The following is a 23,214-nucleotide window of genomic DNA, read 5'->3' as shown; positions in this document are numbered from 1 at the left end:
AAAGTATAGGAATCAAAATAATATTTTACCAAAAAAATTCTTATCCAAATAAAAATCATCCATACCGACTATAACAGTCAAGTGTCAACAAAAAATCTTTCGCGGTTTCTCATTTAAAAAAAAAAAAAAAATCTTCGCGGGAAAACGGTTTACAAGGTAAGACGTGGCCTTATATACATCGTTGGATATATATATATATATATAAAGCAGGCCTTAGATGCTCACTCTATTTTCTCGTAGATTCCCACCGAACCAAACCAAATCCATTAAACAAAACTCTCACTCTCACACACACACACTCTCTCTCTCTCTCTCTCTAAAAAGGGAAATGAAATTGAACGAAGAATAGGAGATAGAAACAATGGCTCTCCATCTCCACTCTCACTTTCTTTCACCAAAGCTCGATACCTCCAAAACCCTAATTCTCTGTACCTCTTCCAATGGATTCCCAAAACCTCTCGCTCTATTCAAACCCACCTCCTCACCTTCACGTTCACGCTCTCGATTCCTCTGTTCTTCTTCTTCTTCTTCGTCGAAGGACTCCTCCAACGACCCCAGGTTTGTTTGCTTCAATTCTAAAATCTTTATTCAAATTTCCAAATCTTTCTTTATGTTCTGCTTGGTTGCCGAGAAAATTTGTATAAGATATTCTTTGTATTCATGAAAAGTTGTACGAAATCTTATACATTTTTTTTTTTTATAGCAATTTTTGTATTATAGAAGGACCGGAAACTGTTCAGGATTTTGTTCAGATGCAGCTAAGGGAAATCCAAGATAACATAAGGAGTAGACGCAATAAAATCTTTCTCCTCATGGAAGAGGTAATTTTTTTTTTTTTTTGGAAGAAATTCTTCAATTTAGTCTGCAAAAATTCTAGCACCACAACTTTTGTTACAACTGTCTACATGGCAAACTGTGACTATGAGAGAAAAAATGGTGGGTTCATGTGGAAGTGTGAAAGTTACACGTATCTAGTTACAGTCTATCTTGTAGGATAGTTGTGGCAAAAATTGTGACATTTAGCTTATAATGTGTATATGTGTATAGTACATCAATCCAGAGTCACAACAACATTTCATAACTCCTGAAGTGGCAATTTGTTATCGGTAGTTACAGTTTATAGTGTTGAATAGTTGTGGTAAAAGTTGTGACATTTAGTCTATAATGTGTATATGTGTATAGTACATCAATCCAGAGTCACAACAACATTTCATAACTGCTGAAGTGGCAATTTGTTATTGGTAGGTAAAAAAGTGAACCATATGGGAACCAATAAAAACTTATCAACTCAGCTGTTTTGAAAAATATTGTGAATTTTTTTTGTGTCTGTAGCAGTACTCGTGGTTTATTTTAGCTATTTGCTAGTGCTAGAGCATAATTCCTTTGAATTAAGATCCTCTGGAGTTATTAGGTAACTAGACTGTGGATTTCCTAAAAATCCTATTCCTCCATTTTAACATGAGTGGATTGGATTTTGACAGGTCATCTGGAAAAAATCCAATCTGCTCATTTCAAAATGGATGGATAGGATTTTAGAAACTCTACGGTGGAGTTACTCTAATAACTCTAGAGGATCTTAGTTCTTGCATTTTCTATGATTTTTGTTTTTCTAAATATTTGAAAATCAATTATTGTATAGGTAAGGAGACTGAGAGTACAACAGCGCATCAAGAATGTGAAAGTTGTCAACGAGAGCAGCGAGGAAGAAGTGAATGAGATGCCAGACATTCCGTCGTCCATTCCTTTTCTCCCCTATGTGGTGAGTTTCAAAATGAATAAATGATTGTGCAAAGAACACTGGGATGTTCACGTGACAGAGCATACTAATAGAACACATGCACTTGGAAGAATCAATCATAAATTTGGTGGGGTTTGTAGAAAAATAACTTGGGTGCAAAGAGAAAATAGAGAGAGTGGTGTCGACACTCAATTTTGCACCCATAATTTAACCTTGGAAATTGTGTTTTACATTCATTATGGGTGACGGAGAAGAAAAATGCCAATGAAGAAGTTGTGGGACAAGATGTTTAGAATCCTATGATTAGCTTTTTTTCCCCTTAACTAGGTAGTTATTGATATGTATGAATGCAAGTGCATCATTTAGTCAATTCATTTTTCCTAATGCATTTCTTGGATATCCTCTAAGCTTGTGTGCAGGAACAGCACGCTCTTATGATTTATTCTTTTTAGTTTTTAATCTCTTCAAATTTTTACTATCTTGTGAGGTCTGTGTTACTAGGGCATTTATCTTTTAATGTGTTGGGTAACCTTCTATATTTTTCTTTTGAAGTAGACACCAAAGACATTGAAGCAACTGTACTTGACTAGCGTATCGTTTATATCTGGAATAATCATCTTCGGGGGTTTGATTGCACCTACAGTAAGTTTATAAGAGCATCTATATCAATTCTCATTCAATTTAATGATAATTAGAAAGTATCAATATTTCATTGTCAAATTTGAATAACCCATTTGTTTAATTATGTTTACGTGTGTGTATGTGGATCCTTAATTTTCAGTTTCACACCATTATGGTCAGATAATATAAAAAACCATAAGGGTGTTTATGTTCTTTTAATGCTTAACCATGATCCTCATCAAATGTCTAAAATTGTTTCTATGGCAGCTGGAGCTAAAACTAGGTTTAGGTGGCACCTCATATGAAGATTTCATACGCAGCATGCATTTGCCTCTGCAGTTAAGGTATTCACCAGGGTTGCATTTCTCCTAATTTATGAATCTGAGTCTGAAGCAACCAAAACTTTGGTGTTGATGAAAGACACATCTGCTTGGTTACTGTTCTAAATAACAGTTGTTTAATTTCTTAATCAGCCAGGTTGATCCCATTGTTGCATCTTTTTCGGGTGGGGCAGTGGGTGTTATTTCAGCCATGATGTTAATTGAAGCTAACAATGTAGAGCAACAAGAGAAGAAAAGATGCAAGTATTGCAATGGAACTGGTATGTTGAAATTACAATTGAGGAAATTTTCTTGTATGTCTAAAGAAGTTGAATTCCCTGCTTAACAGTTGCAGTCCAAACACATTCATCTTCATTCACTAGTTGTTGAGTAAAATTTTATAAGTCGATGGGCTGAATAGTGTGGTACAAACAAGCTTTTTAAATTTGAGTTAGACCTGGTTCTGTTATGATGAAAAATTATCGAAGTCTCCTTAGTCTGAGGGGTTTCCATATTTATGAGTCATTATTGAATTAATTTGCTGCTGAATGCAAAGTGATGAAAGTGCAGCTGTTAAATTTCTGATTGCATTGTGTGATATTGTATTTGAGCTGCAATGTATTTTAGATGCTTATGGGACAGTTCGTCTCCCACAAGATTTTCAGAAGTACATGGATCTTGTATTATCATTTGTTCCATTTGCTATCAAATTGATTGTTTATTTATTTTGGAAAGGAGGGGAGGGGAGCAGGGGAAGGGTCCAAAAGAAAACATGCATAATGTTTTCTTCTTGTACTTATTTAATGGTTTAATATATCTTCTGTTGTCCAATGGTCAGGTTATTTGGCCTGTGCTCGATGCTCTGCAAGCGGTGTATGCTTGAGCATTGATCCTCTCTCAGTATCAAGTGTTTCTGATCGCCCTTTGCAAGTGCCCACAACTAAGAGGTGTCAAAACTGCTCCGGTGCAGGAAAGGTATATACTCTGATCAGATATAGATTATCTGTGGAAAATAGATTGGCATTTTCAAACCTGTGTACTCTTTTTTTTGGGATGACTAGGGTATTTCATTTCAACTGAAAGATATAACATGTTACAACCAAGAAACCTCGCAGCTAATAAACCAAAACAAATTGCACAATCCAACACAAAATGTAAAAATCGCATCTGCAACTACTTTACAACAAAAGATTTAATACAGGCAACAGATTGCCCGCTTGTGTGCTTGCACACAGAGATTAATTAACTATATATTAAACTGAGTTGTGATAATTATCTTCCATATGTAGGTGATGTGCCCAACATGCCTGTGCACTGGAATGTTGATGGCCAGCGAACATGACCCCCGAATAGATCCTTTTGACTGAAGAGAATTGGAGCCTGCTGTAATTTTCTTGTTTCTAATGTGACTTAGGAGAAAGGAAAAAAATAAAAGGCCTACTTCAATTTTCTCATTGTTGCTCTGAGTCTGAGTATTAATCAGGTGAATTGCCCTGCTTTTGCCAGAGGACTCAGGAGGGAATAATTTCTCGCATTGATTATTCGTAGCTAAGCAGCATTTGCTCCAAATCATCATTAGGAAGGTTTGTCAATTGCAGTTGTAGTTTACAGTATCAGCCTTGCGATCTTTCTGCTGATAGTTAGAAATAAAACAATATATATAAATGAATATTGGCCAAACCAGAAACAAAAAGCTGCTTACTCAAAGCTAAATTGTCTTCAATCAAAGAGAATAGTTCCCAACTGGGCTTGCTATCTTTTTTATTCAGAGCATCCAGGCAAATTTTGCAATATCCCTCATTAATAATTCTACACTTGCTATGTTCTTTTGCTAGCATCAAGGCCCAACGAATTGCCTGGGCTTTTACCTCAGTAGCACAGCTGGGAATTAACATAGACCAAACTCCTTTCACCACAGCTCTATCATTCCTCATAATGATTGCAATGCAAAGCTTGCTCATGCTGCGTCAGAATTCAATTTGCAATTTTGCAGTACCCTTGAGGTTTACTGGAAAATATCGAAGTGATAAAACCAAATAACAGTTAGCATAGAAAAGTACCACCCTTGTGTGTGTGAAGAAGAAGAAGAATCGAAAAGAAATCAAGAATGAAATATATCAATATTTGTTATCTCAAAGAAAACATCATAAGTTAATAATGAAATAAAGTATCCTCACCACACAACCGTGATGAAGCTCTCTCTCTCTCTCTCTCTCTCTCTCTCTCTTTCTTTCTTTCTTTCTATTTTATTTTATTTATTTATTTATTTATTTTTTTTTTTGGAGGTTTAGTGTTATAATTTTTCATTTATTCCAAGTTTACATATTTGCTCACGCAGGAGAAGTATCATGAGGCTAATTTAAAAAAAAAGAAAAAGAAAAAGAAAGATGAGAGAAATTTGTAATATGAAAGATTTAAAGATGTAATGCCTACTTTTAGGCCAAAATGGGCATTTGTCCCTTTCGCCAAAACTTTTCAGCAAAATGCCACTGTTTAGAAACTATTTAGCAAAATGCTTCTATTTTAAACTCAATTTTCAAAAAATTGAGTTTCAGTGAAAACCTCGATTTTTAGAAAATCGAGTTATGTGAAATCAAATTTAAAAAAAACACATGGAACTCGAGTTCCATGTAAAATTTCTCATATTACTCGATTTTCATCAAATCGAGTTTTTCATTGAAACTCGATTTTCTAAAAATTGAGTTTCAAAACATGAGTATTTTGCTAGATAGTTTCAAAACAGGGGCATTTTGCTATATCTTTTGGGCAAAATGGGCAAATGCTCATTTTGGCCCCTACTTTTACGATGGTGGTGAGGTAATTAGAGAAAAAGAGACAAAGAGAAAGACAAAGAAAAAGAGAAAGTAATATAATGAAATTTATTAAATAAAAAAAAATGGTATGTTCATAGTGAAAAATGAACTAGTGATCTATTGTGGGGATGAATGTAATTGAGGAAGTCCCATAGTAAAAGAACGCATTCCTGAAGAAGTCTGCAATTTTCTCTTTTCCATCTATGAAAAATGTCTCTGTATGCCTCAACTCAATCTCATCATTGAAGAGAACTGTGGTATGGATTGCAATCGTGTTTATGAAGCTGCCACAACCTACCTACGTACCATTGTTAGGGATTCAACATCACCAAAATTTCTCAAAGTAAGCAAAACCATTAAGCAAAAGAGACCAACCGCTGATATTGTAGTGGGTGAATTAGTTATTGATTCCTTTAGGGAAATTAAGACGCTCAAATGGAAGTGATGTGCAAAAAAAGACGTGAACAGTGATGATTTAAGATATTTTGTGCTTTCCTTTGATAAGAAATTCAAAGAGTTTGTGCTAGACTCTTATTTATCTCATGTATCATCACGTTCTGAGGCTATACAAGAAGCAGAAAGGGAGGTAAAGCTTTATAGCTGTAAGTGTGGCCATGGTGGTGGTGAATGGAGTTTTATAATCCTCGAACATCCTGCTACATTTGAGAAGTTGGCAAGGGACCCAGAGCAGAAGAGGAAGCTCATTGATGATTTAAAAAAGTTCGTTGAAAGAAAGGAGTTGTATCAGAGAGTTGGCAAGGCGTGGAAGTGAGGGTATTTGATTCATGGCCCCCGAGTATCAGTAAATCAACCTTGATTGCTGCCATGGCTAATCACCTCCAGTTTGATGTCTATGTTTTGAACCTTTCAAATATACGGTCAGATTCAGACTTCCGAAGTGTTAAAGATATATTAGCCCATTAGTAGCCCATGTTAAAGATATATTAGCCCATTAGTATAGGCCCAAGTCTAATTCTACTTTGTGTACAAGTCAAGTATCCTACTTGTACTAAAAGTTTATTAGTTTAGGGTTTAGTCTACTATATATACACATGTTATGATTCATTGTAACACAAGATTTGTATTACACTATAATATATTATTGATGTAGCCCTTTAGGGTTTCCTCTGTGAATGTAAGCCGTTAGGCTGAACCACGTAACCCTCGTGTGTTATTGTATTTTATACTTTATGCTTTCGTTTCCGCATTTATACTAGCATATTCAACATGGTGTATCAATGTTAATATTTAACATGGTATCAGAGCCACCTTCTTGTGGTCATGGTTTTCTGTCCTTGCGGTATATTTAAGAGCAATTTTTGTCTTCCTCGGTGTTTTTTTTTTCTCGTTGTGTTCATCTTCTTTGGCTTCCTACTACTGCCGTCAAAACTCTCCAATATAGTCAAGCCACCATTAGAAGTCACATCAACACTGCAAGACTATTGCCTTCCTCAAACTACCGTCACAGAGCCAAACTTCATTTAAGGGATCTTCTCAACCTTATCAAATCTCAAGATTTCATCAAGTTTCCATCTTGAGTTTGAGAGGGGGTGTTAAAGATATATTAGCCCATTAGTATAGGCTCAAGCCTAATTCTATTTTGTGTGCAAGTCAAGTATCCTACTTATACTAAAAGTCTATTAGTTTAGGGTTTAGTCCACTATATATACACATGTTATGATTCATTGTAACACAGGATTTGTATTACACTATAATATATTATTGATGTAGCCCTTTAGGGTTTCCTCTGTGAATGTAAGCTGTTAGGCTGAACCACGTAACCCTCGTGTGTTATTGTATTTTATACTTTATGCTTTCGCTTCCGCATCTATACTAGCATATTCAACATGGTGTATCAATGTTAATATTTAACATGGTATCAGAGCCACCTTCTTGTGGCCATGGTTTTCTGTCCTTGCGGTATATTTAAGAGCAATTTTTGTCTTCCTCGGTGTTTTTTTTTTCTCGTTGTGTTCATCTTCTTTGGCTTCCTACTACTGCCGTCGAAACTCTCCGATATAGTCAAGCCACTATTAGAAGTCGCATCAATACTGCAAGACTATTGCCTTCCTCAAACTACCGTCACAGAGCCAAATTTCATTTAAGGGATCTTCTCAACCTTATTAAATCTCAAGATTTCATCAAGTTTCCATCTTGAGTTTGAGAGGGGGTTTTAAAGATATATTAACCCATTAGTATAGGCTCAAGCCTAATTCTACTTTGTGTGCAAGTCAAGTATCCTACTTGTACTAAAAGTCTATTAGTTTAGGGTTAAGTCTACTGTATATACACATGTTATGATTCATTGTAACACAGGATTTGTATTACACTATAATATATTATTGATGTAGCCCTTTAAGGTTTCCTCCGTGGATGTAGGCTGTTAGACTGAACCACGTCACCCTCGTGTGTTATTGTGTTTTATACTTTATGCTTTCGCTTCCGCATCTATACTAGCATATTCAACATGGTGTATCAATGTTAATATTTAACACAAAGAATATTGCTTTCAACATCTAATCATTCAATAATGGTGATTGAGGATATAGATTGTGGTGCAGTGTTAGATAATCCGGAGCAAGGGGGTTACTTTCAGATTCAGATTTCTGGCTGTAAGCCTGAGGTTAGCATTCTTTATTGATTCTCATAAAAACTAGTTTTGCAATTACTCCTATAGCTATATAATTGAAAGTCGTTCACTTTATTTTGTCAATTTAGATATCGGTTTTAGGATCTATGATTCATTTTCAATGACTATGTGAGCCGTTTTTGTTAGATTTGGCTATAAATTTAATGAATATTTAGCTCAATGAGTCTAATTAGTTTCTACCTATATTATTGGGTCTAAATCCAAGAATTAGCATTTTTTTTTAAAAAAAAGAAAAAAGAAAGGAATAAAAAAAATGATTAAGGTTGCCTACCACATCATCTCTTCTAAGACCTGGGAATTGGAGTTTTGTGTATTGAGTTCAACTTTTACCAAAAACATATGTCATGAACTATATATGTCTACAATCATTACTAGTACTATCACATTAGCTGATGCAAATGACATTATCTTATGATTTGATCTGACATAATTTATTACTATCATGTTATTTTGTCAATTCTCACAGTCGGGTTTATTGAACTTCATTGATGGATTATGGTAGAGTTGTAGAGATGAGCAGATTATTGTGTTCACCACCAATCATAAGGACCGGCTTGACATGCTTGATCCTGCTTTGTTGTGCCCAAGCCGCATTGACATGCACGTGAACATGTCATATTCCACCATGGATGGATTCAAGTTGTTGGCTTCTACTTATCTTCGCATCGAAGATGACCACTAACTCTATGGACAAACTGAAAGATTGTTAAGGAATGTAAAGGTTACCCCAGCTAAAATTGCTGAGGAGCTTTTGAAGAGTGATAATCCCAATGGTGCTCTTAGAGGAGTTGTCAAATTCCTGGAGGAAAAAATACCAAGGAATGTAATAAGCGTCACTACAAGAAATTTGGGTTTAGGCAATGTTTGTAAAACGTCAGTAAAAACCCAAAAAAAAACGTCGCTATAGACACAAATGGTCTACAGTGATGTTTTCTTTTGTGGCATTCAAAAATGTTGCAATAGAGCAGTCACTATAGGTCTATTGTGACGTTTCGAAAAACATCACTATATGTGACTCTTAGTATATAATGTAGGAAAATACATTTATTAACATTTTTAAAATGCTGCAAATAATCACACCAATAGCGACATTTTCAAAAACATCACAATAGCATTTGTTCTCTTGCTTTTTTTTAAAACATCGTTATAAGACTGATTATTTACAGCGTTTTAAAGGCATTGCTACAATGGATTTTCTCTTACTTTTTAGCGACGTTTTTAAAACGTCACAAAACCTGCTCATTATCTTTCTTTTAAAATATTAAAAATGCTATATAAACCTGCTTAAAATTCAACAATAACTAACATAAGCTTGTAATAGATCAAATATACCTATCATCAATATTCCACAATATCAAAAATCCAAACTAACGCACTAACACATTAACCATAAATATAGTGCACAACATATTCAAAACTACTTTGTTTCATAAACATGCAAATAGGATTAAACAAAATCTTAAATATACTAAACAAACCATATCAAGTTTATCAATATCCTCATTCACACAAATGGACTAAGTTTTAAAATTTTACAAATTTAAGTAAAAACCATGGAAATAGAATTACATATACACTTAAATATAGTGCACAACATATTCAAAACCACTTAGTTTCATAAATATGCAAAAATGATTAAACATAATCTTAAATATACTAAACAAACCATATCAATTCTATCTATTTCCTCATTCACACAAATGGACTAAGTCTTAAAACTCTACAAACTTAAGTAAAAATCATGGAAGTAGAATTACATATACACTTAAATAAAGTACACAACATATTCAAAACCACATAATTTCATAAACATGCAAATAAGATTAAACATAATTTTAAATATTCTAAACAAACCATATCAAGTCTATTTATATCCATTTCTATTCATATCTTCATTTACACAACAAATTTAAAACCACTTAGTTTCATAAACATACAAATAAGATTACACGTAATCTTAAATATAATAAACAAACCATATCAAGTCTATTTATATCATCATTCACACAAATGGACTAAATCTTGAATCTCTACAAATTTAAGCAAAAACCATGGAAGTAGAATTACACATACACTTAAATATAGTGCACAACATATTCAAAACCATTTAGTTTCATAAACATGCAAATATGATTAAATATAATCTTAAATATACTAAACAAACCATATCAAGTCTATCAATATCATCATCACACAAATGGACTAAGTCTTAAAACTTAACAAACTTAAGTAAAAACCATGGAAGTAGAATTACACATACACTTAAATATAGTACACAACATATTCAAAACCACATAATTTCATAAACATGAAAATAGGATTAAACATAATCTTAGATATTCTAAACAAACCATATCAAGTCTATTTATATCCATTTCTATCCATATCTTCATTTACACATCAAATTCAAAACCACTTAGTTTCATAAACATGCAAATAAGATTACACATAATCTTGAATATAATAAACAAACCATATCAAGCCTATCTATATCATCATTCACACAAATGGACTAAGTCTTGAATCTCTACAAATTTAAGCAAAAACCATGGAAGTATAATTACATATCCACTTAAATATAGTGTACAACATATTCAAAACCACAAAGTAATTTATTAATACATTTGGTAACTAATCAATATCTCTTGATAATTGTCATTTAGCTTGCATGTTTGACATGTGAAAGAAATGAAATAATCAAACAACAATCCACCACAAAACAATTATCAATAGAATGCTTACAAGTATTGAAGTCTAAAAATTAATCAACAAATATAACTCAACCATATCCATCCAAATTTCCAAATTTAATAAACACTTCTATGTCAATTGCAACAACCTTATAACACCATGCAAGCCACCCACTTGCTCCAACACAACAATCCCCCCAATACAGTTATCATAATCACAAATATAGAATGCTTACAAGTATTGAAGTCCAAATTTTCATAAAATAATAAACACTACCAATATGGATGTAAACCGCCTCATAGCACCATGCAAGTCACCCGCTTGCTCCAACTCAACAATCCACCCCAACACAATCATCAACATCTCAAGTACAAATTTTTAAGTAAAAATTACTTACTATGCTCAAGCCAAGCATGCACCTTTCCAAAAATAAAAATTCCAAACTTATCACAATAAGTGAGTGGTTAACCTGCAAAATAAAAGAGGACACTTAAATGATGTGGAAGGCAAATAAGGATGCCATTGTAAAAAAATTTATTGAGTCGAGACTTGGTACAATTAGGCAGAAAAATTAAAAACTACTTCGCAAATAATATTTGAAGTTTAATTATATAAAAACTTTGTCATTTGGTACACATAAGAAAACTTACCCATTATGCCTAAATGTCTCAATTGAAACAGGTTTCTCAATTGAAACAGGTGCTCCAAATCAACTCCATATACAGTTACAAATAGCCTTTTACTACATTCAATTAAAAAATCAAAATTAAAGTAAGCATACACACACATATATGTTGAATGATGAAAGCACATTGAAAATATAATTTTTAAGCAAAAATCCTCATCTAATGGAAGAATCTCCTTGTAGATATTAGAAGGTAGTGGGCTCATCTAAAGCTAGCTAAACCACAAAACCAATAACAAAAACAAAAAAACAAAAATTGAAATCTACAAACTATAGAAAAATTAAGTAGAAATTAAAAAAAAAATACAAGATTTACATAGTATTTCTTAACTTGTAGTCAACCACATATAAAACCCTCCCACTATACTACCAAATCATCATTTTTTTTTTCTTCTAATTTAATAGTTCCATTTAGTTAATGTGTATTAATAGGAGGGACTTTGTTGCAGATATTGAAAAAAAAGAAACATCCTAGCTATTGATAAGGATCCATCCCTGCCACTACTAAAAGGTATTTCCTATGTCCCACTTTGTTTGTTCTTTATTCCATTTTGGGATGTCCCAAAATCTTGGCATGTTTCTAAAAATAAAAGTCATTAATTTACTAATGTTCCTATTATACCCCTATTAATTTAGTAGTTCAATTTTTTGATAAATTTATTTAAGAGTAGTTTTGGAAACTTATACATTTTTAAAAAGTAGATGAAATAATAAATGATGTTCCCTTAAAAAGTTTGACTTTTCAAACAGGACAAACAAAGTGGGACGGAGGGAGTATAATATTGAAAAACAAATACTTACACTCTAAATAATTACAATGATAAACAAATACTTACAATGATTTAGCCCTTAAAATACTTATAATGATTCAAATACTTAAAATTAATCTCAAGCTAGCTAAACAAATATTTACAATGATTCAGCCCTTGATCCTCAAGTCCTTTTGCCTAAGAAGCCAAAACTGAATAAGAGCTTTCTCTACCAATTTCCAACCAAAATAGAAAAAGAGCAAAAATTAGCACAAAACTCCATGACCCATTAAAGAAAAACCAAATCAAAGCAAATCCATAAGCCAAAAACAAATACTTACACTCTAAAGAAACTTGAACAACAAAAACTTTTCAACCAAAACAGAAAAATAGCAAAAATTAGCACAAAAGCTCCATGACCCATTAAAGAAAAACCAAATCAAAGCAAACCCATAAGCCAAGAATAAAGGCTTACACTCTAAAGAAATTGAACAACAAAAAAGAGGGAAAAGAGTATGGTGGTGGCAATGGGTCTTAGTGGAGGTCGACGACAGCCGTGGTGGCAGGGGGTGGAAGGGAAAAGATGTGTGGTGGTGTTGAAGTGGGTCACAAAGAAAAGACTATGAACAAAGAAAAAAAGAAAGGGACAATGAATAGTGAAGTTAAGAAAAGAAAAAAACAAGAAGTGGGACACGGAGTGGATAAAAGAAAAGAAAAAAAAAAGAAAAAAAAAGGAAAAAGAAAGTGTAGGAAAAAAAAAAGAGGGAGAGAGAAAGAGTCTTCTTATGTCTGAGTTTGATTCCTCTTCTTCTCTATCAGGTTCTTCTGTTGAGCCAAATGTTTGTTGTCACAGTAGACTTGCCAAACGATGTCATTTCGCTGCACCTTCACCAGTTGGGTATTGCGTTTCACTTGCATTGTCAATCGTTGTTGTCCATGAGGATTGAGGGTTCTTTCGTTGTTGGAAATGACTAGGAGAATGGACAATTAATTAAATATCATATTTCATTGTATTTAGAGTTAGACAGCTTAGAATCTTAGATTAGCTGTTGTGTGCCAAGGAATTAAGACTAATTCAAACAAACTCACTAGAGAGAGAGAGAAATGGGATTTGTTAGAGCATTAGCATTGGGAGTTGTAAAACCCCTAAATTGCTATTTTACAACCTATAAACACTAAAACTCACCTTTACCCATGCTTGTAAACCTAACAACTTTTATAACTATGCTACATTGATCTCTTACTTATAGAACTCACTGTTTATTCATTCTAAACATAAATCCTTATATTTTATTCAATTCTCTCTCTCTATCTCTCTCTCTCTCTCTCCTTTTCTTTTGTCTCTCTTCTCCGTTGTTTCAATTCTCTCTCTTGACCTCTGTTACTTCTCTCCCTTGGCTGAACAAAATTCTCTCTCTCTTTCTCTCTCTCTCTAGTAGGTGGTGGTGACTTTGAGGACGAAATGTGAAGGTGTGGTGGGCTTGAATTAGTGGTTATGGGTTTAAATTGGCTAGTTGCTGGGCTGGTTTCCTTAACTTTCAGTGGCTGCTATTGGTGGTTTGTTTGATTTTTCAGTTGCTGGGGGTTTTGTGGGTTTTGTTGGCAGATATGGCGGTGGCAGTAGGTTAGGTTTCGCAAGTCATTTGGCTCTCTCTCTCCTTTTCTCTTGTCTCTCTTCTTCGTTGTTTCAATTCTCTCTCTTGACCTCTGTTGCTTCTCTCCCTTGGCCGAACAAAAATCTCTCTCTCTCTCTAGTAGGCGGCGTCGACTTTGAGGACAAAATGTGAAGGCGTGGTGGGCTTGAATTAGTGGTTATGGGTTTAAATTGGCTAGTTGCTGGGCTGGTTTCCTTAAGTTTCAGTGGTTGCTACTGGTGGTTTGTTTGATTTTCGATTGCTGGGGGTTTTGTGGGTTTTGTTAGCAGATATGGCAGTGGCAGTAGGTTAGGTTTCGCAAGTCATTTGGTTGGGTTATGGATTTTATTGTGTGGTGGTAGTGGGTGGTTGCAACAATGATGGGTTTGATGAGTGTGGGTGTGAGGTGTGGTTGGGTTTGTGACTGATGTGGTGGTGGTGGGGGGATTGCCATGGTTGTGGGGGTGGGTTTCACTGTGGGTTTGCTATTGTGGCAGTGGATTTTTGTTGTGGGTCAGGTTCATGGGGGTGGTGGAGGGTTACTGTGGTGGTGGGGGTGGGTTTCACTATGGGTTTGCGGTGCTAGCTTGTTTTTGGTGGTTAGTTTGAGTTTCTATTTCTGGGGGTTTTGGGTTTATTCATGGTGGTGATGGTGGTGGCAAGTGATTTGGGTTTTGGGTTTTATTTGGGTATTGGGTTTTAGTTTCAATTTGGGTATTGGGTTTTGTTTGGGTTTGAATTGGCGGCTATGGCAATGGGTGGTGAGATTGGGTTGTCGGCTATGATGAGTGGTTGAGAGAGAGAGAGAAATTAGAGAGAGAAGAGAGATAGTTTTAGGTTATATTATTTTATTGTATAGATATATTATTTTAATGTGTTGTATAGGAAAATAAGAATTGGGATGTTGGTTGTATTGTAAAATGTGATGATATAATAGATAAAGTAGCTTTTTAAATGGTAAAATAGAACAATTTTTGCAATCCCATATGCTAATGCTCTTATGACATTATAATCTTCTTCATTTTCATCTTCTATTTGGCTTTTGAGCACAAAGACAGAGAGAGAAAGAGATCCACCTCAACCTTAAAGCTATTAAATGATTTTTTTTTTCTTATTTTAATCACCAAATGTGTGCCATATATGCACATCGTTTTTATATGGGCTTTTTTTGTTAAAGAGTTAATGGTATGCGCCAAATTGACTGCAAGTTGAAAATAACTATAACCAAATTAAATGCTCTCAAGGCCATTTTTGATATAAACCACTGTAAATTTCTTTAAAAAACCTTATCCCCTCTCCCTGTGTGTGTGTGTGTTAAAAATACTTAGTATTCTAAAAATAAATAAATAAATAAATGCTCTCAAAATGTAGGGACCAAATTGATGGTGACCAAAACTAAAATGATATTTTAGCAACAAAAAGAAAAAGAAATAAAAAGAATATTACTAAATTCATAGTGATGGAATGATTATGGATTTTTAATAGCAATGGGTAACCACATGCTTTAAGTATTTACACTTCTTCTCTCTCTCTCTCTTTTCGATACCATTGATTGGAAAAACAAGCAAGATAAGACATAAAAGTTTACAAAATTGTTGGGTTAGACCAACAATAGTGAATAGGCATCCTAGTATTCAGCCAAAAAAAAAAAAGGCATCCTAGTTGCTAGAGAGGCTATTTCTAATAGGGTACTGTTAACGAGCACTGTGCGGTGCCTATTAAGAAACAACTTTATGTCAGTAAAGTCAACTTTTTATCAGATTTTTGACCAATTTTATAGAGTGTAGAGCCAATAAAGCCAACTTTTTAAGTTTCACTCATCATTTTGGTACTATTTTCAATCATTTCATCAATTTATACCAGTTTTTTATTAGGTAAACCCCACAAAAATTCATCCTTAATGGACATCTTCCGTTCGTTAACATTTCCCTATATAATATATTACATAACATCTCACTAGGGACAAAAAAAAAGCATGAAAGGTTAGTCTATTCTGTGAAAGAGAACAAAGGTCTGTTGTCATGGCCATCTCTTGCCAGGTAGGTGAACTTTGACCATTGCAAATTTGGATTGATCTTCTGTAGTTATTGAGGTACAGGATCTGATTGAACCCAAGGTTTCTAGCTTTTATGGATGCTTCCACTATAACTTCTTGAATTGCTATGGAGGATGAGGGCTCTGTTGTACTTGCACCACCAATGAAAACTATTGCTTTCTCCAAGTGCTTTGCTTCATAAGCAAAACTACTTCTTTTAGGCTTCTCTCTTCTGAATCCAGCAACTTTGATGACAAGTTGTCAATTTTCTATGGGAATGTGCCTAGGAGTTTGGTTACCCTTGTTCTGAGGCGAAGTGTGGTCATTATTGAAAGCTTCCTTGTACCTGCAAATTAGAGACTGTGATCTGGGAATGACTTTAATTGGATTAGGTTGTTTGCCCTCATGAACTACTGTATTTTTTGTGATTCCAAATAGTCCATATGATAGTGAAAATGGACTAGAGATATTGTTAGAGATTGTGCCCTAAAATCCAATTTATTGACATGTTATAAATAATTGAATTGTTTAATTATATAATACTATTTGTATATGAACTAATTGGACATTATCATAGAGTCCTTGATCGAGATGCATTGTATGTGATTTATATGATTTAGTTATCAAATATATAAATCACAAGTTCCTTGTAAACTCAAAAATATAATTCGTAGTCAATAATGAAATGGGGCGTTTCATCTGCGAAGACTATATAACATGTTAACTACAATGATTTGTCTTGATCATGGAAGTGGAGACTTCTAATTGATGTGTTGATATGTCTTATGTGTGTCAGACACATTGAACTGGACCGCTGTGAGATTAATTATTTAATTAACAACTGTCATTTGAATAATAAATCTCACGACTTCTATTTTCTCAAACTCTTAATCCTGAAAGGATTGTGAACCTAATCATGAAATATAAGTTGCTTTGATATATCAGGAGTGAGATCTAATTTAACATTCAAAATCTCAGTATGTTGGGTAACCGCACGTAGTGTTAAGGGAACACATATTCTCAAGATGAAATCCATAATCTCTTTCTATGGAGACACAAAATATCTCATTGAGATAAGTTTAATGAGAATTGGTTATTCAAGGTGCTGGGACTGGCCACTTTAGTAAAGAATTACTAAAATTTATATTTAATAAAATTAGATTTCATAAAATATGAATAATTAAAAGATTAAACTGGGTACTCAAATAATAAAATAGTGATTTACAAAGTGGCAGTTTATTATGACTTTGTTTACTATGAATGTTTCATCGAGGGGTCAAATGATATTATATTAGAGTATTGTGATATAATTTATTAATAATTTCTAAAGTGCAATTATATTTCTATAGTGGTACTTGTTAAATAATTAATAATAACTTTGGGCTTGTCATGAGTTGATGGAAGCCCAAAACCCATTGGAGCTATAGCCTTATATGTTCATTTGGTCTCATCCCAAGCCACACACTAAAGTCCATTATTTTTTCTTTAATGAACAAAGTTTTCAACAATAAAAAAGAATGTATGTAAGAACTGATTGAGAGACCACATAATTTGACTATTTAAGCACCATGTAGAATTAGGATGAAGACTGAAGGTCTTCTCAAGATACAATCTACGTACTTCTTGTTTTTTATTTTTATTAAATCAAGATACGCTTTCTATTTTTTGTTTTAGAATTCAAAGTTGTATGTTATTTCTTATGAATAAAGTAGACTATCGTGTTGCTTCCGTTGCTTGTTTTGTATAAAATGCAAAATTATGTTTTCTAATAGATATAACATAAAATCCTAATCCATTAGTTGGTGTTGTCTCAAGCAAGCAGCAATCTAATTTTTTGCAGAGATATGGTTAAGCTCCGTAGTATGAATAGCAAGGTTGGAACCATGCCATACAGCTCTAGTAAAATTACAGAATAGGAATAGATGAGATATGGATTCATCCGCCTCTTTGCACAAGGGACAAGCTATTAGCTAGAATTCCTTTGCTGTTCAAAATCAAATTTACAAGCAGACTGTCATGTAGAAGCTTCCACACAAAAGTGTTGATTTTAACAGGGATTTTCACCTTCCAAACTAGAGGCCAAATTTCATGGGGAATATTGTGGTCTCTATGTTGGTTGGTACGAGAAAGTGTGGCATCTTTAAGTAACAGGTTGTAGGCTTTCTTGACTTGGTATTCACTTGGGGGAGAATCCAATTATTCTTCTCTCTCAACACTCAATTTCCCCTACCAAATTAAAATGAATGAAATAAATGAAGTCTGCTTGTTTTAATGAAAACTCCAAAAAAGAAAAAAGAAAAAAAAAAAAGGCAATCTTCTTGGTAGAGAGTAGAGAGTAGAGAGTAGAGAGATTATTGTTATTATAATTACTTACTAAAAAAGCGACATAATTTATTAAGATTAAATTACAAATTACACCTATTAATTTTGCCTAGAATTCAATTAAGGTCTTTAATTTCACTTTTACTCAATTCAATCCTCCCTTTAATCTTTGTAAAAAATAAATTGTTAGGGAACTTCAACACAACATAGTTTTTTTGTATTAAACCAAGTAAAAAAGTAACGGCACAATTATAACAAAGACTAAAGAGATGATTGAATTGAACAAAATTGAAATTTAGAGGATTGAATTAAATTTTAGACAAAATTAGTAGGTGTAATTTGTAGATTAGCCTTTTATTAATTTACAGGTTGTTCCAAAATCGAGTTCTGTATCACTGTTAATATGGTTTATATAAAATAAAAATAACATTAGCAAGCATGTGACAGTTTGGCCGAGTGGTCTAAGGCGCCAGATTTAGGCTCTGGTCCGAAAGGGCGTGGGTTCAAATCCCACAGCTGTCAATAAAATCGTGTTTTATGTTTTGTTTTCCTAATACCAATCTTTGGTTTTAAACGTCGTCGTTTCCCTTGCGTAGTTGTACTTCTCTGTCACTTTTTCACTCTCAGACGCTTTGAACTCAAAGGAAAAGGTGGAAATGGCGAGAGTTCTGAGTCCGAGAAACAAGCCAGGTTTCCACAACCTCCTGACTCGGTTCCTCAACTCACCGAGTCCGCCTCATCGTCACGGAGCTACAAAATCACTGGAAACCCTAGCCTACGAAGAGATCCAAGCTTCAACAACAGGGAAACCCTACAACTCAACAGCCTTCGTTCTTCACGGCCTTTTGGGATCCGCCAGAAACTGGAGATCGTTCTCTCGAACCCTAGCTTCCGCTCTCTCCAACTCCAATTCCTCTCCATTGGAGTGGAGGCAAGTGCTTGTGGATTTAAGAAACCATGGAAGATCAGCTGAGATAGAAACCCTAGAACCGCCTCATGACATGGTCAACGCGGCCAACGATTTGGCCAATTTAGTCAAGGCTCGAGGTTGGGCTTGGCCCGAGGTTGTTATTGGCCACTCCATGGGTGGTAAGGTTGCGCTTCAGTTCGCAGAGAGTTGTGCTCGTGGTGACTATGGTGATTCTGTTTCATTGCCCAAACAGGTTTTTTCTTCACTACTTTTCCTTTGAATATGAAAAGTTTTCTGTTAAATTTGCTTTCTTTTTTAGGTGGGTGAATTTAATTCATGGATTATCATAGAATACAAATATACTTTTAATTCTTCCAATGAGAGCAATTGTGTTTGGGAAAAAATCAATTAGTAACTAGTCAAGAGTCTCGTAGCTCGGCTGGCACCTCCTGATGTTTCCAACAGAGACGTCAAGAGTTCAAATTGGCCTCCCCCCAACCCAACTATTGAATTATCAAAAACAGAAAAAGATCGATTATTAACTGATAATATGCAGCAGAACTATGTGTGTAACCCTTCAATGTAGCTTGACTGGCACCTCCTGGTGTTTCCAATAGAAACGTCAAGAGTTCAAATTGCCCTCCTCCAACTATTGAATTATAAAAAAAAGGATCGATTAGTAACTGATAATATGCAGTAGAACTATATGTGTAACCCTTCAATGTGAAGGAAAAGGCTTGGGAGTTGGGACCAAGTTTAGTATCTAGTGATTACTAGAGGTAAACAGACATCAAGAATGTAATTGTTGTAGTATGACTCCTGTTGTTAAGGGTTCAGATTAACCATTGACATAGTATAATCTTGAATTTGTGGTACTAGGGGATTCAACCATTTTCAGTTACTTGCATATGTGGAAAAAAAAAGTGTCATTTTTTGTTTCCCTGATGCAGAACAGCTGTGGATACTGGATTCCGTCCCTGGAGAGGTGAACCCTGAAAACAGTGATGGAGAAGTTGAGAAGGTGTTGCAGACCTTACAGAGTTTACCTTCATCATTCCCATCACGAAAGTAAAATCCTTTTTTCCCCCTTGTAATGTATTATAATTTGTTGTAAAACTTAAGTTAGGATCCTTAGGTCGACTTTGTTGAGTTCCATTTAGAAAAAAATCACCATATTATTTTTAAAATAGAAGATCAGGGCCCATCATCTCATAATTTCCCATTGAAAATGTACAGTTTACCAAAAAGAATCTGGTGAATTTTGACATTTGATCTGAACTTTGAATTATATCGCATTATTCTTATCAGTTTTGAGTCACTAATAAAGATTGGTTGATTTCTCTATTGGAGCCATCATTTCTAACTGAACAAGTACTCATTTGATTTATTAATCAAGAGCCATTGAACAATAAATTCCAATTTTTGATCCACTGGTTGGTGTAAGAGAATTTGATGGACCTAGGCTAAGGAACTTTACGTAAATGTTGCCATTAGTTGTGTGCATGGTTGATGTATTTTTATACAAGTGGCATCATTTAGTTGCATTCCAGGAGCTTTTTCTTCTGGCTGAATTTGCTGGATATAGGTTAATAATCAGTATAAAGATTAGCTTCTTAAATTTCTTTCCTAAAGCGTAGGTGATTTAGCCTTTGGCGAATCGTTGTTATATGTGCTGTTGTAATACGGAATCTGTGGATCACCTGTTACTTTTTTGTCCGATAGCTCATTCTTTGTGGATGTATATGCTTCGGTTGTTTGGGATCGATTGGGTCATGCCAGGTTCAATTAAGGACTTATTATTCTGTTGGTTTCATTGGCTTGGGAAGTATAGTTCTGATGTTTGGGATTTGGTCCCAGGCTGTTTAATGTGGACTATTTGGTCTCAATGGAATCGGCGGGCTTTTGAGGATGAGGGGAAAACTGTGGTTCAATTATTAGAGTTTTGCCAGAGGACACTTTTTGACTGGTCTCAACGTTGGGGTTTCTTGGATTGTTCTACCCTTACGGATTTTATTTCTTCTATTAGAATAGATTAGGGGCTGTTTTTGTCTTGTTGTTCCTTTTTTTCCTTTGTTCACTACCGTGAACTCTTTGTGTTTCTCTTGCTTTTCTTTAATTAATAATATTCTCTTCTTACTTATCCCAAAAAAAAAAAAAAAAAAAAAAATGAAACCACTGTTTATTCTGTGTTCATCTAAGGCTTTATTTATTTATACTTTTTGTTTCAGATCTTACCGTAAATTCTTATCCAACTTTTAAGGGTCACTAAATCATTTTTTTCCCCCTTTGTTCTTGGGTACATGTTAAAACTCAAGTTAGATCTTTGACTGGTATTATAAATAGACTTGACAATGATGCTTATAGTGGCCTGATATTTGCATGGGTAAAACAAAGTCAAATCAGCACCTGAACTATATGGGTGGTTAACTTCTGATTGCAGGTTATTCTCCAGCAATTCAGAAATTGATATGATGAAAGTTTTATCTTTACAATTTCTCATATCACGTAATTGTTATATCACAATTTTATTTAATAAGTTGGATTGCAACTAAACGATGCCATAGCGAGGATGTTGATCCTTACTCATCTTGGCCAAGAACCATTTTACTTACTAAATCATCATTTGTAGATTAAAGTCATCATAGCATTGGACTGTACATGGAGGTTTATTTAAGTCATCATTTTTGAAAACTAAGTAGGTTTGTGCATATGCAATGTTATCATCTCTTCTTATTAGAGCATCCATTATGATTCTGTGACAAATCATGTTCCTGGTGTCAGGTGGCTTGTCAATCATATGATTGAACTTGGGTTTTCCAAGTCCTTGTCAGAATGGATAGGCAGCAACCTCAAGAAATCAGGAGAGCATGAGACATGGGCATTTAATCTTGAAGGTGCTGTGCAGATGTTCAATTCATACAGGTAAATATGTGGTTTTCCTTATAGATCCATTTGAAATCACTTCCTTTTAAAAAGGCACATTAACAATGTATAAATCCTGTAGGGAGAAGTCTTATTGGCCCCTTTTGGAGCATCCGCCAAAAGGTATGGAGATAGCAATTGTGCACGCAGAGAACAGTGACCGGTGGGACTCAGATGTGATCCAGCGGCTTGAAAGCCTTGCCACTCGAGTAGGAGATGGGTCTGAGGGGAAGTTTTCTGTTCACGTGCTTCCCAATTCAGGCCATTGGGTTCATGTGGACAATCCGAAGGGACTTCTAGAGATGATTGCTCCAAAGCTTGCATCTCTTAAACCTCATAGTACTTGATATAGTGGATATTAACAATGTAACAATTTTTATTCTGAAATCTGATTGGTTATTCAATAATGACAATCTTTAAAAAAAAAAGGTTTGATGTGTACTCTCTTAGAAGTTAGAACCTCGATTCTTGAGAGTACAGAATTCATGATTGCAGAGTCAGATCCATCTGAATGTATTTCAATTTTTAATCCAGTTTCTGTATCATTTGGATTTGCTGGTCTAGTTTGGGACTTCCATTTGAAGTTGAAATTTGAAATGTAATCGGTTGACAAGCATTCTTAAGTGGTATTAAAGTTGAATGAGATTTTTACCTCAGAATTTGATTTCTTATTTATTTATTTATTTTATTTTTTTTCTTGTAATCTGTAAGTCATAATGTGTGCATTCTTTATGTTATCTGTCTCACATGCACCCCATGTGAGATGGAGGTTCCAAATACGGGTTACACAATAAAAGTTCGGATTTGTGGTGGGTAAAACGTAAACTTGTTATTGCTGAAATCATATAAAAGCCTACTCATGCGTCTTCGCAAATTATTGATGCTTTGTCTTGCTTGCTATCCACCTCCTTCTTGGACACGCTTTATTTTTTTCAGCAGCAAGAATTATCTCTTGCATGTTATATATGCATCATTTCTTATGAGTTTGATGAGAACATTCATGAGGTACTCGTTTATTAGATCTTGTTGTATGATGTGTATTTTATAGGGAAAAAAAAAAGTGTGTGTGTGTGTGTTCATTTGCTAACTGCTTAGATGCTTTAGATGGAAGGATCAATTGATTC

At 34.4% G+C, this 23,214-nt stretch overlaps 2 protein-coding genes, 1 non-coding gene and 1 pseudogene across 3 annotated transcripts; all 4 read left to right on the top strand.

The window, feature by feature from the left end:
* The first annotated feature begins 229 nt into the window (after positions 1-229).
* Positions 230-4,443, top strand: LOC126692174 (protein ORANGE-LIKE, chloroplastic). The gene is made up of 8 exons (XM_050387677.1): positions 230-558; positions 704-821; positions 1,640-1,759; positions 2,294-2,380; positions 2,627-2,703; positions 2,833-2,960; positions 3,518-3,654; positions 3,969-4,443. The coding sequence occupies exons 1-8, from the start codon at positions 362-364 to the stop codon at positions 4,044-4,046; spliced, it is 942 nt and encodes a 313-aa protein (XP_050243634.1). The 5' UTR covers positions 230-361; the 3' UTR covers positions 4,047-4,443.
* Positions 4,444-5,712: 1,269 nt separating this feature from the next.
* LOC126690998 (AAA-ATPase At2g18193-like) lies at positions 5,713-13,242 on the top strand (annotated as a pseudogene).
* Positions 13,243-18,700: 5,458 nt separating this feature from the next.
* TRNAL-UAG (transfer RNA leucine (anticodon UAG)) lies at positions 18,701-18,780 on the top strand. Its single transcript has one exon. It is a non-coding gene; the product is annotated as a tRNA-Leu (tRNA).
* Positions 18,781-18,844: 64 nt separating this feature from the next.
* LOC126692172 (uncharacterized) lies at positions 18,845-22,749 on the top strand. The gene is made up of 4 exons (XM_050387676.1): positions 18,845-19,421; positions 20,124-20,236; positions 21,950-22,090; positions 22,173-22,749. The coding sequence occupies exons 1-4, from the start codon at positions 18,915-18,917 to the stop codon at positions 22,435-22,437; spliced, it is 1,026 nt and encodes a 341-aa protein (XP_050243633.1). The 5' UTR covers positions 18,845-18,914; the 3' UTR covers positions 22,438-22,749.
* Positions 22,750-23,214: the final 465 nt, after the last annotated feature.

This window comes from Quercus robur, chromosome 7 (genome assembly GCF_932294415.1).
Source record: "Quercus robur chromosome 7, dhQueRobu3.1, whole genome shotgun sequence".
NCBI classification, from domain to species: domain Eukaryota; kingdom Viridiplantae; phylum Streptophyta; class Magnoliopsida; order Fagales; family Fagaceae; genus Quercus; species Quercus robur.
The sequence above is the reverse complement of the archived record's forward strand: the minus strand, read 5'-3'. Positions and strand labels throughout refer to the sequence as shown.

What these genes read in the sequence shown, in the direction of transcription:
- LOC126692174 (XM_050387677.1), top strand. Translation starts at nt 362, where the DNA reads ATGGCTCTCCATCTCCACTCTCACTTTCTTTCACCAAAGCTCGATACC. An exon ending in GGGGTTTGATTGCACCTACA is followed by an intron (nt 2,381 to 2,626) that starts GTAAGTTTATAA and finishes TTTCTATGGCAG; the next exon opens with CTGGAGCTAAAACTAGGTTT. An exon ending in CATTTGCCTCTGCAGTTAAG is followed by an intron (nt 2,704 to 2,832) that starts GTATTCACCAGG and finishes TTTCTTAATCAG; the next exon opens with CCAGGTTGATCCCATTGTTG.
- LOC126692172 (XM_050387676.1), top strand. Translation starts at nt 18,915, where the DNA reads ATGGCGAGAGTTCTGAGTCCGAGAAACAAGCCAGGTTTCCACAACCTC. An exon ending in CTGTTTCATTGCCCAAACAG is followed by an intron (nt 19,422 to 20,123) that starts GTTTTTTCTTCA and finishes GATGCAGAACAG; the next exon opens with CTGTGGATACTGGATTCCGT. An exon ending in TCATCATTCCCATCACGAAA is followed by an intron (nt 20,237 to 21,949) that starts GTAAAATCCTTT and finishes TCCTGGTGTCAG; the next exon opens with GTGGCTTGTCAATCATATGA.